The sequence below is a fragment of the Struthio camelus genome, chromosome 6, assembly GCF_040807025.1.
Source record: "Struthio camelus isolate bStrCam1 chromosome 6, bStrCam1.hap1, whole genome shotgun sequence".
Lineage (NCBI taxonomy): Eukaryota > Metazoa > Chordata > Aves > Struthioniformes > Struthionidae > Struthio > Struthio camelus.
Genome location: NC_090947.1, coordinates 4781029 through 4797138, shown reverse-complemented (window position 1 = coordinate 4797138; position 16110 = coordinate 4781029). Strand labels below are relative to the sequence as shown.

General features: G+C 50.9%; 1 protein-coding gene across 1 annotated transcript; it reads right to left on the bottom strand.

The window, feature by feature from the left end:
* Positions 1-406: 406 nt before the first annotated feature.
* Positions 407-15710, bottom strand: MREG (melanoregulin). The gene is made up of 5 exons (XM_068947848.1): positions 15569-15710; positions 11377-11536; positions 3526-3616; positions 1855-2018; positions 407-1476 (listed from the first exon to the last, which is right to left on the bottom strand). The coding sequence occupies exons 1-5, from the start codon at positions 15664-15666 to the stop codon at positions 1345-1347; spliced, it is 645 nt and encodes a 214-aa protein (XP_068803949.1). The 5' UTR covers positions 15667-15710; the 3' UTR covers positions 407-1344.
* Positions 15711-16110: the final 400 nt, after the last annotated feature.

The window sequence follows — 16110 nt, the reverse complement described above, 5'->3', positions numbered from 1 at the left end:
TTTGTTTATTAAATTTGGTTTTCATTGATGTCCAGGGCTGACAAAAACATTTCCCAGGAAGACTGACAAACAGAAACAATTCATAAATATATATATATATATATAGATATATATATATGCACGTAGGTGTTTCAGACGCTGTAGGTATAAACAAATAAATGCTCTATATTGCTATTTTGGGAGGTCCTGTGTAACCAGCATTTTCAGCTGGCAATTAGCAGCAAATGTGTTAACCAGTGATGAACTTCCACTTATTTTTAAATTATCAAATCCAGTGTTTTAAAATTATTGCTCATTAGCAGACAAAAAACCAACAAGATATAAAGGATGTTCATTAAAAATCTTCAATCACAGCAGTGATTGTTTACTTTGACAGTACCTGCAGCTTTTTAGTGTTTTTTTTTTTAATGCAGTTAAGACTAAAACTTTCGGAAATGAATTAAGGTGTCGGATGTCCCATCTGAGGATATTAACAGGAGCCAAATTACCAGTAGGCACCAAATTGCGAGTAGGCCCGACCTTGGCACCTTCCTAAAATCTAACTTCAGATGGTAAACACCTTGGTATTGGCAAGGAGCATAGGGGCTCCCTGGCTCATGCTGGGGCGCTAGTGGCCAGAGAGGAGCTCCGTCACAATTTCTGCCCCTGGCAGCACCCCTGAATAAATAAGGATTATCTTCTGCCCTTCTTCCAGTGCAGCACTACCAGCGACACGGGGCACAGCACCCAACTTTATTAGCACTGCAAGGCTTTTGGTGCCTGGCATTAACTCCTCTCCCAGCTACAAACCTGTTTTCCGAATCTACCGGGAGAATGAGAGCTGGGACCACCTCCACCCTGGAGGGGCTGCAGTCAGCTGGAGGTGAGGAAGACAACCAGTGCATGGAGAAACGTCACAAAATCGTAGCCGAGTGAGGTATCTTCTTCCTTCCTGCGTGCTCCTAACTATGAAGGTGCTCCTAACTGTACCGGGGGAAGGTGGAAATACAGATCTCAATGTGGCATCTGCAACTAGAGACTTCCTGGCTTGGACAACTACTGGTAGCCACACTTTGGGTGGTGGGTCCCCCCTTGGCTAGGCACCGGTTCAGTGGCAGCCTCTCATGAGGACTATGTTAGTTCTTCCTTCTGCTGCTGGGAGTGCTTCCGGGTCAGTGTCCACCAGGACCCCCTTCCCACACCGCTCCACTCTCAGGGACGGTTGCGCTTGGCTCCCGCTGGCCCTCTCACTTCTCTGAAGGGAAACAAGAAATGGCGCTACTTGTGCTAACCCCTTGGCAGAGGAGTCAGACGCTAGGAGGGAAGGAAACTCGCCATCCGCGCCACGCCTGCAAGGCCAACTCCTCAGGGCATCACAGAGATGCATTGTGTTGCCTTCTGACTGTCATCCACTCTTTCCCCACTGGGTCTCTTGGGATACACCACACTGGCCATCTTGAAGAATTCATCTGCAGCATCAAGGGCTATAAGCCGATCCTGCCAAAGCAAAGGAGTTTTGCAGTCATTATCAGCTGCCTCAGTCAGTGGCACCTCCCTGTTCAACATCTTCCCTCCAAGGCAGCTCTCCTGATGGCTCTCGGGTGAAGTCAGGCATTAGTTCTTATCTTTTCCCCCTTCAGTCACCTAGCTGCAAGAGGACCCCATGGACAGGCCTAGAGTAACTCGAGGGACTGGACTGATGGTGCTACAGCATGGATATTTCCAAAAAAGCTCAACAGGTGAGCTATAAGTGCAATATCTGGCATGGAGGCTAGCATGCATGTGAGCTTGCTGCAATGCAGCTCACCTCCTCCTACTGCCTCCTTTAACCTCGCTTGCAGAGGTGGGGAGGAAGGCATGCTCCGGACTACTCACCACCACGAAAAGGTACCGCTCAGAAAGCTCCCAGCTGGTTGGGAAGATGTTTGTCTCTTCGGAGAGCTTTAGCAGGATCTCCCGGGCTTTGCCCATGTTCTGAGAATCACTGATAATGCTGAGTTTGGTTACCGATAATAGGGAGTCTGCTTCCTTCTGGAAACCTAGGGCAGAAATGGTCATCCCTGAGTCCTGCATGCTCTTTGACGTTCCTTATTCCCCTTCCACCTTTTGCTGCTTCTTTCCCTCCTTGTTAACACGAGCTAGTGTTTCCCTGAGGCAGCCCCCATGTCTGCAATTGGTGTAGGCATGAGCTTGCTGGTGAGGGGGAAAAAAAAAAGGCGTTAAAAAAAATTCAGCTAATTTTTTTTTTGCTAATTTTCCAATGAAGGGATGCTAACACTTGCCCCCCACCCCCTCTGTATGTTGGTTCAGCTCCTATATGCTCCTGATGTACCTTCAGCAAGTACGTTCAGGGTTGGTTGGGGGTCCTGAGGATCCCGGTGATTAGAGCTATATATTGTCAGCAGGTCTTGGGTCAAAGCGATAAAAAAATCTGCTGCAGTAATAAATACATGGATAATTGCTCCTGAAGCAGTCAGCATTTCCCATAGGAAGGGTATCCCGGTAAGGAAAGGGAGAGGAGAATATTAGGGGATGATCAGGAGATCTTTAACTCTATCATTAACTCTTCATTCAGCTCCAGGGAGCTGATGGCAAAACATCTTATCTAAAAACTCTTAGAGGGAAAGAACGGTGGTCTTATGATTACAGCACAGGTCTTGATAACCAAAGATACAGGGCTGCACATCTGGTTTTGCATCTGGTTTCACGAAGCCCATATGATCCCTGGCCTTGAGCTACCTCACCATCCTCTGCAATACAGGCTGGAGCAACTGTGGAGGTGAGGTAGAAGCCTATGTTTGTTAATGTAGGGTAACACACGTGAGGATGTTGAGTCATTGTGTTTGGTGTGGGGAGGCTACGTGAGCATCTTGACAAAGATGATCACCGGTCCCTAGTTACAAATGTATCCTGCCCTCCAGACCCTGGAGTGGCAGGTGGGGTGGGAGCACCCAAAATGCAAATCGCATCTGCTCCTAGTGATAATGTCCTTGAGCAGCCCCAAGCCAGGCAAGGACGCTCAAGTCGCACGTCCTCCTCTCACTAGCCACCAGCCACCTCCACAGCGTGACTCATGCGAGCCTTTCTGCCAACGGGCTGGCATCACGCGTGGCCACTACCTTTCCCTGGCAGAGAGCGTAGCACCCGCAGCCGGAGCTCGCTGCTTGCAGGAGAGAAAATAGCAGGCCTGGGAGGGCCCCTGTTGAGCATTTTCTGCAGGTGAAAGAATATTTTAAATTTACTTAGGAGCAAACAAAGTGGGTGGGTTGCCTCAGATCTGCTGGCACGAGCTAAGGAAGAAAAATGTCTATCTATGTTCAGATCTGAAAGGAATATTCATTCCTCCAAGTTTATCTTGTTTATAAAAATGCAGGGTGAATTCCCAGGTATCAATCTTCCCTTTTCTTTCTCCTCCACCAGTCTGGTTTTGCATAACTGTCTGAATCCTCAGCAATCATGAGACCTCTCCTTCAGCACAACTGCATGTGCCCATCCTGTGCCACTTTGTGTTCCACGAAAAAGGCATTTTTTGGTCCTCTAGCTTACCTAAATCTTCCAAAATGTGTTTCCACCTGCTTCTCACTTCTTTTCGGGTTTGTCGTAAGGTATAAATATCGTAGTTGAGCTTTTGCCATTCCTGCAAAGCAAAGGATAACAGACACTCAGTCATCTGCATGTGGTGGGGTCTCCGTTGCTTTTCTAGGAATCTGGACTTTTAGAAACGGAGCCAGAGTTAAACTGCTGATGTTGGCATTGAGGCATCAGCACGAAGGTCAACGGCCAGACTTCCGTTACTGCTGGAAGAAAGCACACTGACCACCGTAGAATATTTTAGCTTAATGTTTGGTGCGGCATCTCTGTATCTCCCTGGCATATACAGAACAAGTAACCTTCTTGGCAGCTCCACAGACTTTGATTTAGCTTGAAATCAGATGGCAGAATTTAGCTTATGAGAATTTAGCTGATGGCTTATGACCACAGTGGTCTCCTCGGTCAGAGGCAGGGAGGATATAGCACTGCAGCTCTGCTCTCTGTTGGAAATTATAACACCGTCCTTGTCCAGAGGACAACATAAACTTCCAAATGTGCACTTCAATTTCAGGCCTGCTCCTTTAGTCCAAAGCTCGTATGAGGTAAACAAACCTTGACATCCAAGTTAGCATCAAAAACTGAGGTTGTGAAGACACCTTATTTGACCTTTGCAGCTTGAGAAACCAAGACCATATATTAATAATTACCTTCTATCAACTATTGCAACACCTTGTTTGCATTCACTTGCAGTGAAAATGGCATGATGATGGCCCTTAGGAAATTAGAAGTTTGAAAAAAAGCTATTGCTATATCTGGGACAGGCATACGGTGGATTCTGCAAGCTGCTCAGCCCTCTGTTAGGCATTTAACCAGAATGGAGAGGATTTCAAAAGCACTTTAGAACAACAAAACTCGACTTTTTTAAAGGCTGGAGTACAGCCTTTGAGAAGAGAACAAGAGAAGAGGTATGCAACTAGATATTTGAGGTTTCAGTTGGAATCATTTGACATAGTAACTAGTCTTAGTGATTGCCTGTTCACGTAGTTAATGCCTCAGTTAACCATACAGTCTATATACTTGGACTTGACCTCAAGCTTTGTATGTGCATAATGGGGCACTGTCTATAGGGGAAGGTTTTGAGGTTCCTTATTAAAGTTATACCAATGCAAGTAAACATGTCTGTTTATACAAGTATACGTTCCTATGGGAACATACGTATTCTGGAATAAAAGCAGGAGCATTTTTGCAAGAATAGTTTAATAAATTTACACATGTAAGAAGATGCATTGATAGAAGTGTCCAGGCAGCGGGTTGTGCTGCTTGCAACATCACTGAAATACTTTCCCTGCGCGAACAATCTTAATTTCATTTCTGGGCAGCAGATTACAGAAATGTGTTCTTGTAGAATAAATAGGTGTTAATCTGTATCATCTCGCTGCGATCTTCCTACCGGACATGTTGGGTTCAAGCTGTGAAGAAGATCCAAGAGCATAGGCTATGCTTTAGAAATCCAGCTCGTCTCCTGACACGTGGTGCCTCAGAGAGTTTGCTTGCCCCATTTAGCCCTACTGATTTCTGGGGATGAGCCTACTGCCCGTTAGTGACCACCCGTCAGCCATCACGATTCAACCACGGCCCCATACAGCGTTACGCATCAGGATGTGAGTGGATTTGCAAATTCCATTTATGTTCTGTTCCATTTTGGGACATTTTTGTCCCAAAGAGCCTGAAATCCTGATTTTGAGAGATTTTTTTTTCTTAAGAAAAGGAACTCAGCGCACTCATGCTGGTCATGTTAGGCTAAGGAAAGTATTTAGTTCGGTGGAGTACATCACTGAACTGTATGACTCAATTCAAACCTGCTCTCCCAGGCAACAGCCAGGACCCTGTATGAGATCTGTACTTTCAGCATCCCAAAGGGATTTAGGCTGCGACCTCAACTGATATGTTTGTGTATGTTCCCACGTTTGTGAGAACCGTAAAACCAGGGGCCTGCATAAGCCTCCTGCAAATCATCGTTTGGATTTTAAGCAACCAATTTCCGTCAATACCTTAGCTCAGGGCACCCAGATGTGATTTGCCCCCTAACCTCCCCCCTATCTCATGTGGTAAAGAGCTAGAGGTTTTTGTTTTTAGCGTTTCTTTTGAACGCAGCCAACGCGCCAAGACTGCAGAGATTTAAATGACCTGCCTGTTTTCTGGTTGGTCAGCGACAGCTCCAGCCGCTCCTTTGAGATTACGATTTGGAAGAAAGCCGTCAGCAGGGTTAAGATACTTGTGAATTTAGGTCAGAGGTGCAGGGGAATTTGAGATCAGCGTGCAGCGGCTTGCTCCCAGCCGCACATCCGCCCAGCTTGGAGACAGCAAAACCCTTCCTTTTCAGCTTAGTGTCGGTGCTCACGGTGAGCTAGTTTCACTGACCGGCGGCGAGCTGCTCTCCTGACCACGTCGGTACTTGCAAACGGCTTTGCTGTTTGCACATAAGGGCACCTGACCACTAGCGCCGCGGATCAAAACGCCGTTTCGATCCTTAACCAGAAAAAGGGAGGAGGCAGTAACAAGTCTCTTCTCTCGTGACACAGGCTCGTGGTTAGGAAGTGAATTCCTTTCCGTGAAAAAGATTTTTTCCCCTTTATTTCTTTTTTTTTTTGTAATTGAAGAAAGCTTTGTGGGAAGTTTCTCCCAGCCTTGAAAATTTTAAACTTTTGGCAGCACTCCCTTGGAAACGTCTCAGCCTCCTCATGACCCCACAGCCTTAAGCAGAAAAGAGAGCAAACCAGTTTGGGCACGTTGCTGGGAAAATGAGCTGCGTGTCTCCAACCAGCTGCATAGATAAATCAGCGCTTTAATGGACACGACTGACACGTCCGTTTTGATTCCAGTGAGGGTTTATGGTGCTGACTTAGCAGGCTGAGGCGGTGGGGAGGATGATCGTGGTGCTCCAGGAGGAAGCCCTCACCCTCTTCTCTCCTGAACGTGGTGCTGGACGTTTCACCAGAGAAAGCTGGGAGGAGGAGTACATAGTGTCAGTACATCGTGTCAGTCATTGAGAAGCAACCAGAGACAACATCATGAAATCTGGGCAAAGACGGGCCAGTTTCTAAGAAGGGACATGCCACGTTCTCCATCAGCCTCAGAAGCCACCAAGTTTCCCTGGGTGGGACACCCTAAAAGCTGTGGGCAGGGGTCATCCTCCACGTCGCACTAATGAGGAACGAAGTAAGAGCATCTTCCCATCCTCAGAGTTATTCTAAAGAGGATCTCCCTGTAATAGCGGAGGAGGATCATGGGGCTGGGGTTAGCTCCGTGCTCGCTGCCACGCGGAGGGCACACACGAAGACTCGGTGTGCTGGACCCAGCGCTCACCCCCGCTCCAAAAGGGGCCTCTCCGCCTCCTCTCCTGCCTCGTTCGATGCCAGCTCTTCGGGACAGGCAAGGCTCCTCGCGTGCGGCCACCATCACAGATGTTCTTTGCCATCGGTTTTGCCCTTTTAAACCTAAACACCAGGGCACAATGTGTACCAGCAGGGTCTTGAGAAAAACCTTTGCGCATGAGTCAAAAACAGTTTTGGAACAGCAGAGGAAGAAGAGACCCAGCAAAATCACCTATGCAGTTAGGAAACTTTGAAAAACTCGGGAAAAGAGCGTCGGCATCTCTCCCCAGATGACAGCAAGTTCCTACGAGGCCAGGTAAGTGCTGAATTGACGCCCGCGTCCCCAGCAGGAGTTCAGTGCCATCCAGGTTTGCTTCCAAATCATGGAGCGGTAGCTCGTGTATGAACCAAATGTATTTCAGCCAGCTTGCGTATACCCTTGTGTACCTGCACCCGGTGCGTTATCTGGCATCACTTTAGTTCTGCAGTCTTCCAGGGAAAGATTTACCTGGAAAACTTCCCCAGGCTCGCTGGTGCGTATGCTAAGTCTGCAAGTGCCAAACGGAAGTGGAGAAATCCTAGGCATTAAATATAAGCCAGGCTGCACAGAACTGAAATCGGGGGTGGGGGTGTGGGGGGGGAAATGTGCCAAAGAGAACAGGCAAGCACTGTCCAATTTTTCCTCTCTGCTCATATGGAAATTTCCTAATTGGGAGGTAGTTTTCTCTGTGTTGCCAAAGCAATCCTCTAGCAAAGTGCTTTCCATTATGCCCTTGAAAGTAATTTGTATCACCGTTCTGTTCAAGAGTTATTTAGGAAATTAGGTCAAAACACAGTTACTGGGAACAGACTGCAAAATACCAGTCCAGCGATGCTCCTCACTGAGCTCCAGGGCTGACCCAGTTTGAAGTAGCCGAGCAGCACAAACTCTAGATCCACCTTCATACGTTGAACCTTCTTTCCGCACCCTAGCTCAGCACAATCCTGAATTCGATTCAGTTTCAAGGGAGGTTTTCAGGAGCTCACAGATTTTTTTTTGCAGACCTTTGGAGGTCTGGGCCTTGGTGGATCACTGGTTTATTTATTTGCCCAAGACTTTGGGAGACCCAGCACAGCTCAGCCTCTCTGACCGGCATCCACAACCCCGGGCAAATCTCATCACTTCTGTATGCCTCAGCATGGCCATGTTGCAATATTGAGCTTCTCTGTAATGTATTTAAAAACAAAAAAACACCTGGGGGAGAGCATGAAAAAATAGAAGAATAGGCCCTGTCAGCCTGTTACTGGACCTGCCAGGAGGATCCTGCCAGCACAGTTCTGTTAGCCTGGCCCCTAGCAGAGATGTTAACATTTGAGGCTTGCCAGAGCTGTAATAGTCCCCCGTTTTCCCCTATAAAACACTTTTCTCCCCACTAGGAGGGTACATGCCAGAGCAGCGACTTGGCTGTATCTGTGCAGGATCTCAAACAACGGCTTGCTTTCCTCGAGCTCCTCCACTCACTTCCAGAAGATCTGGGGGTTTTACCTTCCACCACCGACAGGTTTGACAGCGCTGCAGGGCAGGAGCCATCCTGCAGGAAAAAACAGGTTTTTTCCATATTTGCAATAGTGACCCAAACTTTAAAGAGCTTGGAGCACTGCTTTGATCTCCTAAGGTTACATTAGTTTTACCAGCGTCCTTAAGCCTGCCCTTCAGCTACAGCTTTTCTGGTTCTCTCTCCCCACACTCTTCCTCATGCTTTTTCTTCTTAAGGTGCATCCGAGCACATTGCACTCACCGCCCAACGACAGAGAAAAGCATGTCGTTGCAAGTCGTTCAGTCCTCCCCTAGGACTGCAGCCATTCACCAGGCTCCTCGCGTGGACCCATTGGCCCCCAGGCATAACCCACCTATCTGGAGGCCCCTCCAAGCTCAGCATCTCATGTGAGCCACTGCAGGACCCAGCAACAGAGCTGGACACCTCCAGCTGGAGATTTGTCCTGCCTGTCTCAGACTAAACGTCCCCAGTTTTAGGAGGCTCCAGTGAACCTCAGCTTAGGTACCTATTGCACAGTGGCTTTTGCAATCGCAGGGTGCTCCGGCTGACTTCTCCAAGCCCAGCATTGCTATTAGCAATCACTCCAAGCAAAGGGCATCCAGCAGGACGAGCAAGTGTGCAGGAAATGGGCGCACCCAAGAAGTCACGGTCCCTGCCTTGAAGAGCTCGCTGCCCTGGTTCAACGAGAAGCAGGGTGGAGCAACCCCGGCCAGCCTTACATGAGCTACCATCACCCCAAGCCTGAGCCGGAGCTGCCACGTTTCCAGGAGCAGGGCAGTCCCAAGAGGCCGGGGGAAGGAAACTGCTCTGCGTGGATTTGGTGTGGGGCCGGGGAATTGGGTTCTGCCCCATTACCCGCTCCTTCTTCTACCAAAAAGGACAGGAGGGAAGAAGTGAAATATTGTATGCACCAGACAGGGAAAAAAGCATCTCGTGGATAATGCAGAGGGCGCCGGGCTGCACTCCTGGAGATATTCCCCGCTCTTGCTGCACGTCCTCCGGCAAATCACATCATTTTCCCATGCCTCAAACACCAAACGGTGTGACCGCAGGCGAGCTGCTCTGTCCAGGCGCATCGCCAGACTTCCTGCTGGCAGCACCCGGCCTTCGCGAACGCCGCTCAGCTCGCTTCCTTGATAGCGATCCGCAGCCCAGGCCTGAGCTTGGAACCAGGTCGTTTCCAGCAAAGAAACTGTAGGATCTTGCTCATGTTATAGGGAAGAGTATGAGGGAGGAAAACATATTTTTTCATCAATTCATCAGTGCTGTTATTCAAAATTCCTGGCATCGTTGCCCAAAAGGTACGACTGTACGTCGGTTATTCTGCTGCAATACCTGGTGGGGACAGGGCTCTCTCTTGTTCCCCCGCAGGCTGGACATAGTCACCGGTGCATCCTGGCCCACCGCTTCTCCTAGCCTGGCTCACAGCGCCACTACCATAATAATAATTTAATAATAATAAAAAAAAAGAAGAAAAAAAAAAGCATACAGGAACGCAGGAGTGGGTTAGCCAGATTAAGGACAACACAACTGCCTGGAGGCAAAGGTGGGGTCATGCAGATACCAAACCCATGACACAGGATTACCTGCTCCTTGGCATCCTCACAAAACCCTGTCCTAGACAGGGTTAGGCGATAACGGGGTGCAATGGTGCAGCATATAATAAGCACACGGCACGCTGCCACTTCTGCATTAAATCAAGGACTGGAAATAGAGGGACTAGTTTTCCCTCCCGTATTATTTTAAGCTAAAAAAGGACCTACGGCTTTATAACACCGTGCGCTGCATAAATAACAATGCAGTCCTCCTCCGTGCCCGGCGCGGGGGGACATCCCCTCTTCTGCCGCATCCGCACGCTCTCCCCGCGGCCCCTCCTGGCCGGCGCTGTATCCGCTCCCCCGGGAGCAGGAACCGAGCCGCTCCCCACAGCCGATTACGGCTTTCACCGGTGCCGTTTTGCAATGGGACTTTTTTTTCCCCTCTCATTAGCTGCAGAGGGTGAAGCAGACTGGCCTAAGTTTTAAAACGCTCATTGGCGTAAGGGCAGATTTCTGCGCCTGGGACTGGGTGCAGGAAAGTTAGGTTTTTCAGGCCAAATAAGCACAAAAAGGGCTGAAATTTGTGCTGTCTGTTGTAAACACCGGCGTTAATTCTACCCCCGCCCCAGAAAGAAAAAAAAAAAAAAATTGCATTGCCTCGTTTTGACTTTTAAAAATTTTAATTTTTTGTCTCAGCTCGGCCGCTGGAGATGAAGCCTCCCAGTGAAAACCGAGCGAGCTGCTGCTTTCAGATGAAACGGGCTGGCTTTCCGATCCTGCGGACGTGAAACACGAAGCCTCCGGGTTTTGCGGAAAGCACTTTGGAGTCTTAAACCGCAATCGGAAAAGAGGGGAAGTGGGGGGGTGGGGGGGTGGAAAAATGTGTCACTGCTTTCCTTAGTCCGTGCCTAATCCTCCAGAGGCCACTGGAATCTCCTTTGCACAGGGTGGCTGCAAAAAGCCCCGCTTATATAACAGCAGTGATTTTTTTTCCCCCCGCTTCTGCGCCAGTTCTCCTGGCCTCGATAATTAACCCTGGGAGCAACCAGAGGAGCTGTTGACTTGACTGACGTGCCAGGAGAGCGGCAGCTCGGCTGGTGGCACTGGTGCTGCCCAGCCAGCAGGACCGAGGGCAACCGCGGGCCAGGCGAAAGTGCAAGGCCACAAACAGAGAAACACGGGACCAAAAAAATAGCAGATAGGACCTGCTGTCTACACTGTCCATGTTTGGGTTTTTTTTTTTCCCTTCCGTCTGCTCCCAGGGAGTGACTGCCCACAAGTGCTGGGTCTCTCTAGTGGCTTAAAAGACGGCTGAAGGACCTCATGAGCATGTTGGAGCTAGTGTTTGACTATGCAAAATAAGTCTTTTTCTCACTCCGTTTTATCCTGTATTTACTGCAGCAGCCTCCTCCTTACCTCCGAGTCTGTGTCCAGCTGGTTCCTGACCACGATCATGTTGTAGAGCACGCGGTCGTCGTCCGCCTCGGTGTGGGTCACGTCGTGGGGGGTGCTCCACAGGTTCTGCTCCTCGTCCCGCGCCAGCGTGGCCCCGAAGGAGGCGTACGGGTTGTTGTTGCTGCAGAGAGGGAGGGCAAACGTGAGGCAGGGCCCGCCGGCGGACGGTGCCGTCCCATTGTCTGGTCTCCTTGTACCTTCCCACCCATCAGGCCCCTTTGAAAGCGCCCACCTCACCCTCTCTTGAGCTTAATGGGAAAACAGTTTTAATCAACTTAGACTAGGAAATCCCTGCAGCTTTCTGGAGCGTGGCAGTCTGGAGGGCGTTTTCTTTCCGCCTTTGTAGCCGTGCCAAGATCCCACCAGGAGGATGCGTCCACGTGGAGACTTCTGTGCACACAAGGTTACGCCGTGAATGCCGAGCAAGGGGATAGATGCATGCAGAGCATCTCCATTGCCTCTTGGCCAAAGGAGCAGCTTCTACCCATCTTCCTCTCAAAGTCATTGCGGATGAACAGTATTTTATTGTGGAGAAAGGAAGAGAACACAGGAATTTGCACTGGAACACCAGAAAACACTTCATCATCGGGAGGTGCCCAGAGAGGTAGTGGAGTCTCCATTCTTGGAGATATCCAAAACCCAACTGGACTTGGTCCTGGCAGCCTGCTCTAGGTGACCCTGGTTGAGCAGGACCAGATGATCTCCAGAGGTCCCTCCAACCGCAGCGATTCTGTGCCTGTGTTTTCTCCGCAGCAGCCCAAACCCTGCTGAATCAAACAGCAAATCTGCACCCGGGAAGCCCCATCCCAGTGGCTTCCCACCTAAGAGGCAGAGCCAGGGCACTGAACAGCGCGGGGGAGTAGGGCGACGGGCAGACAGGACTTTTAGCCAAGCACTGCCAAAAATCCTGGAATTGTGGGTCCACGTCCCACCCACTCAGACCCCAGGTTTGTTCTGGGGATGGAAACATCCTCAGTCTGCTTGTGAACTCCTGCATTTACTTGCTTAATGGTTAGCAAAACGGCATGGTCTTCTGAAAAGGCTGTTCCTCATCAAGGCAAGGAGCTTTTCTGCGCACTGATGGTGGGTCTCTTTTATGGCTGTATATTACTACTGGGCTGCTGTGTTTTTTCTTCCTTTTTTCTTCTTTTTTTTTTCTTCTTTTTTTTTTAAATAGGGTTACTTAATTCTGCTGGGATAACTTTCAGCACAGTATTTTCATAGTACTTACACATTTCTAATCAAGATGTGCAGATGTTTTAAAGAGAAATACTTCAAGACTTACATAATAGTATCGTCAACCACCCTACGGTAATTCCTGCTCAGTTCCTGTTAGAACAGACCAATATTTATTCTATTTGCTTTCCCAAACCCTTTGTTTTTGTAAGAACTCTCTCCAGTGAAACCTCAGATAACACTGCGGGCGGTTTATCGGTGATGGCACAACCAGTGCAAAAGAGGCTAAGAGGAGCTCCAGCGCACAGACAAAACGGAAAAATCATTCACATCAGCGCTCCTGCAGAAAAGTTAATTAGACTCTCAATAAACCAAAAAACCTGAGCAACAGGTAATGAGGGGGAAGATAATCTCTTGCCATCTCTCATTAAGGACAAGCAAAAGAACGTAACGTGGAGGGCGTGGGTGGCACAACTCAGCGTTTCTACGCCGGAGCCAGCACGGGTTCAGTCCAACCTCATCCCCTTCCTCCTTCCCACTCTCCAGCTCCCCAGCACGGCGCAGCCACGGGCTTCCCCACAGACACGACTGGGCTGGAGGCAGCAAGAGGCCGACGCGGATGGCACGGAGGGACGTTCCTGGGATGCTAGGTAGCTTCGTTTCCGAGCGGACAAGCCATGGCGCAAGGCGTGAAGCACCTTACCAGGGACACGGGGAGGAGCAGAGCCCAGGTCCCCTGAACGCACCCTCGGCGGCGGCTGCAGAGGAGAGGCAGCCACAACGAAATCGCTCTGCACGCGAAATCCCTCGCGCTGGCTGCCAGCGGGCTCCTCGAACGCCAACCCCCTGCGCGAGCGTCCTCCTGGAAATCCCCAGCAGTGCCGAAAGTGGTTTTCCACCCATGAGCTGCGGGCGGCCAGGGATTTCTGCCAGCAGACCCAGGGAAAAGGCTCGCGGGAGCAGGCTTGCTCTCCGCCAGGTTGCATTCCCTTACGAGGACCAGCAGCCCAAAGGAGCCAGCAAATCCAAAAAAGCCTCGAGAATGACTGAGGGCAGCACGTGGTGCAATGCACCGCTCTGCCAACAGCGAGCATCCCCGGAGGCCTCGATGCCTCCAAGCAGCATGGAAAAGGAAGAAACGGCACGGGGGAGAACGGCACATCAAGGGCAGCCTGCCTTGCCAGGTGCAATAGTCACAGTGGGGCCAAAGGCAACTTGGAGTGCTTCATGCTCCCTTTCTCTAGCCAGAAAATGCTGAGCATCAATGCTTCGTAAAGAAGCTTCTGCTCCAGGGGGCTTTCAATCCAGATTAAACATGTTTCAGAATTCAGAGCCCAAATTCTCTGCTTATTTGCAGCCCGAGAACACCATCCACGTGAGGAGTCACCTCTCCCGTTTCTCCTAAGGCAAGAGATCACCAGGCGCGCCCTTTGCGTCGTGCTGCCATAGCCTAACTCCCGGACGTCGGTCAGACGTGATGCTAGCACTGTCCTAGTGCTGCTACTACTCCTTGTCTCTGCTCTGCACAAAGCACTGGCTGCTCTCACTCATCTCATCATAGCTTAGAGTCAGACTTGAATACATTCGGGTAATATACATGCCTAAAAATACACGTACTATCTCCCCATCATTGCTTCGTTCTTTGAAACGTCACGTTTCTTACCCTGGAACCGTTCGGTTTGGGCAGAACGAGGGGAAAATCTTGGAAGTCAACATTTACGTAGTTAAACCGGGAATCGCAGTTCCCAGAGAAGTAAAACTCAGCTGAAAGATCTGCATTTCCCAACAAGTCCTTCATTTTAAACAACACACCAATACCAAATAAGCAAATTACTGCAAGCCTGCTCTTGCAAGATCCCCACCTTGCCGTAAAACCCCAAAGCCTCCTCTCCTGTAACAAGGTAATCACTAGGTTATTAGATTAATTACGGTGACACACTTACGCGATAGCAAGTAGCCCAGTAGTTTTACCGGCTTTCCTACTTAAAGCCAGCATTAATTGGATTGTCTTTTAAAGGCATGTCACTAAAGAAAGGTGCCCCTTGCCGTCCGCTCGCAGCCTGATAGGGAACGGACACTTCCTAAGACCGTAAAACAATAAGCAGCTCATACCTCTCCACACCTGCGCTTAACTCTTATTAGGTTAATACAAATTTCCTGGGCTGGAGGCCCCATGATCAGGATTATCTGGTTATTATTGAGGACTTCTTTCACAGCATGAAATCAGGGCGTTGCAATCCCTGCCGCTGGCTCCCTCTAGTAGGGCATCATGGTTTGGGTGCAAGGTGGTGGTGGTGGGGGGGGGTCTGCACCTCCCGGGAGTCTGGCCATCCGCTGCCACCTCGGCACTACCGAATAAACGCTCCGCCGTCCTGGGGACCAAAACTCCTCCCGTCCGGTCCCGCAGCACCTCTCTTTGCATCCCGGGCGCTCCTGCACGCCGGGAGCCTTCATGCAAGGCCACGTTGGGGAAGCACCCTCCATCACACTACGTCGGCAATCGACCGATGCAAACCAAGGCACCGAGCGGCACTTTTTTTCCTGTCTTGCCTAACACACGCTCGCCGGCGCGCGCTGTTAAGTCATCCCGCTGACTTGGACGGATGTACTTGCAACGTGCAAAACCCACTTGCGTGTTTGCACAGCTCCCAGTTCTTACATGGATGGCTTAGGAGAGGTCTTAGTCTTTTCACATGAGCAAAGCCCACAGCCGGCAGGCTCCGCACCTAGGGCAGGTGCGACGGAGAAGTGCGAAAACAGCACTGGGAATTAGAGGCCCGCGACCCGCACTCTCCCCCGCCACCCCGGGGCCCTGGCCAAATCAAGCCGCAGCCGAAGACGGATTTGCACCGGCAGCTGGTGCATAAACCTGCCGCTCCAGCCGTCGCGGGCCCTGAACGGCTCGAAAAAGCGCACAAAGCGGGGAAATTCAAGGGATGCAGCGCATCCAGGGGCCGGAGCCGCATCCCGCACCCACCTCAGCAGAGGCTCCTTCTCGGGCGCCGCAGCCTCGCCGCCGCCGCAGCAGCCGCAGCAGCAGGCGCTCAGCGAGCGCAGCCAGGCCCCCAGCCCCATGGGCCGCCGCTCCACCACCACCGCCGCCTCCACTCCGCCGCCGGGGAGGCGGCGCATCCCGGGCCCCCGCCTGCCGCTGCCTGCCCCGAGGCGGGGCGGGAGGCGGCGCCGAGCAGGGCCTCCTGCATCCTTCCTCCGGCTGGTTTCCAGCAGGACGGCAGCTGGCGCTGCACCCAAGTGCAGCGCCTGCCGCATCCTGCTCTCCCCTCCGTCTTGAGCGGCGGCCGGCTTGCAGCGCTGCGCCCTGAAGCACAGCGCGGGGCGAGAGCCGCAGCCTTCCCCCGAGCAGTATCCGCGTGCAGGATCGCAGCTTGCACTGGAACTTAGTGCAAGGGCTCCTGCGTCCTTCCAGCCAGTTTCCAGCAGGGTTCACTTGCAGGGTTGCACCTTGCCATTTAATTCAGTGCAAGGGCTCCTGCATCCTTCCAGCCAGTTTCCAGCAGG

Bases quoted from the DNA above. Each gene is read 5' to 3' on its own strand.
- MREG (XM_068947848.1), bottom strand. From the start codon at position 15,666: ATGGGGCTGGGGGCCTGGCTGCGCTCGCTGAGCGCCTGCTGCTGCGGC. The intron at 11,537-15,568 runs GTGGGTGCGGGA...CCCTCTCTGCAG, and splicing joins GAGAAGGAGCCTCTGCTGAG to CAACAACAACCCGTACGCCT. The intron at 2,019-3,525 runs GTAAGCTAGAGG...TTTCTGCCCTAG, and splicing joins ACACATTTTGGAAGATTTAG to GTTTCCAGAAGGAAGCAGAC.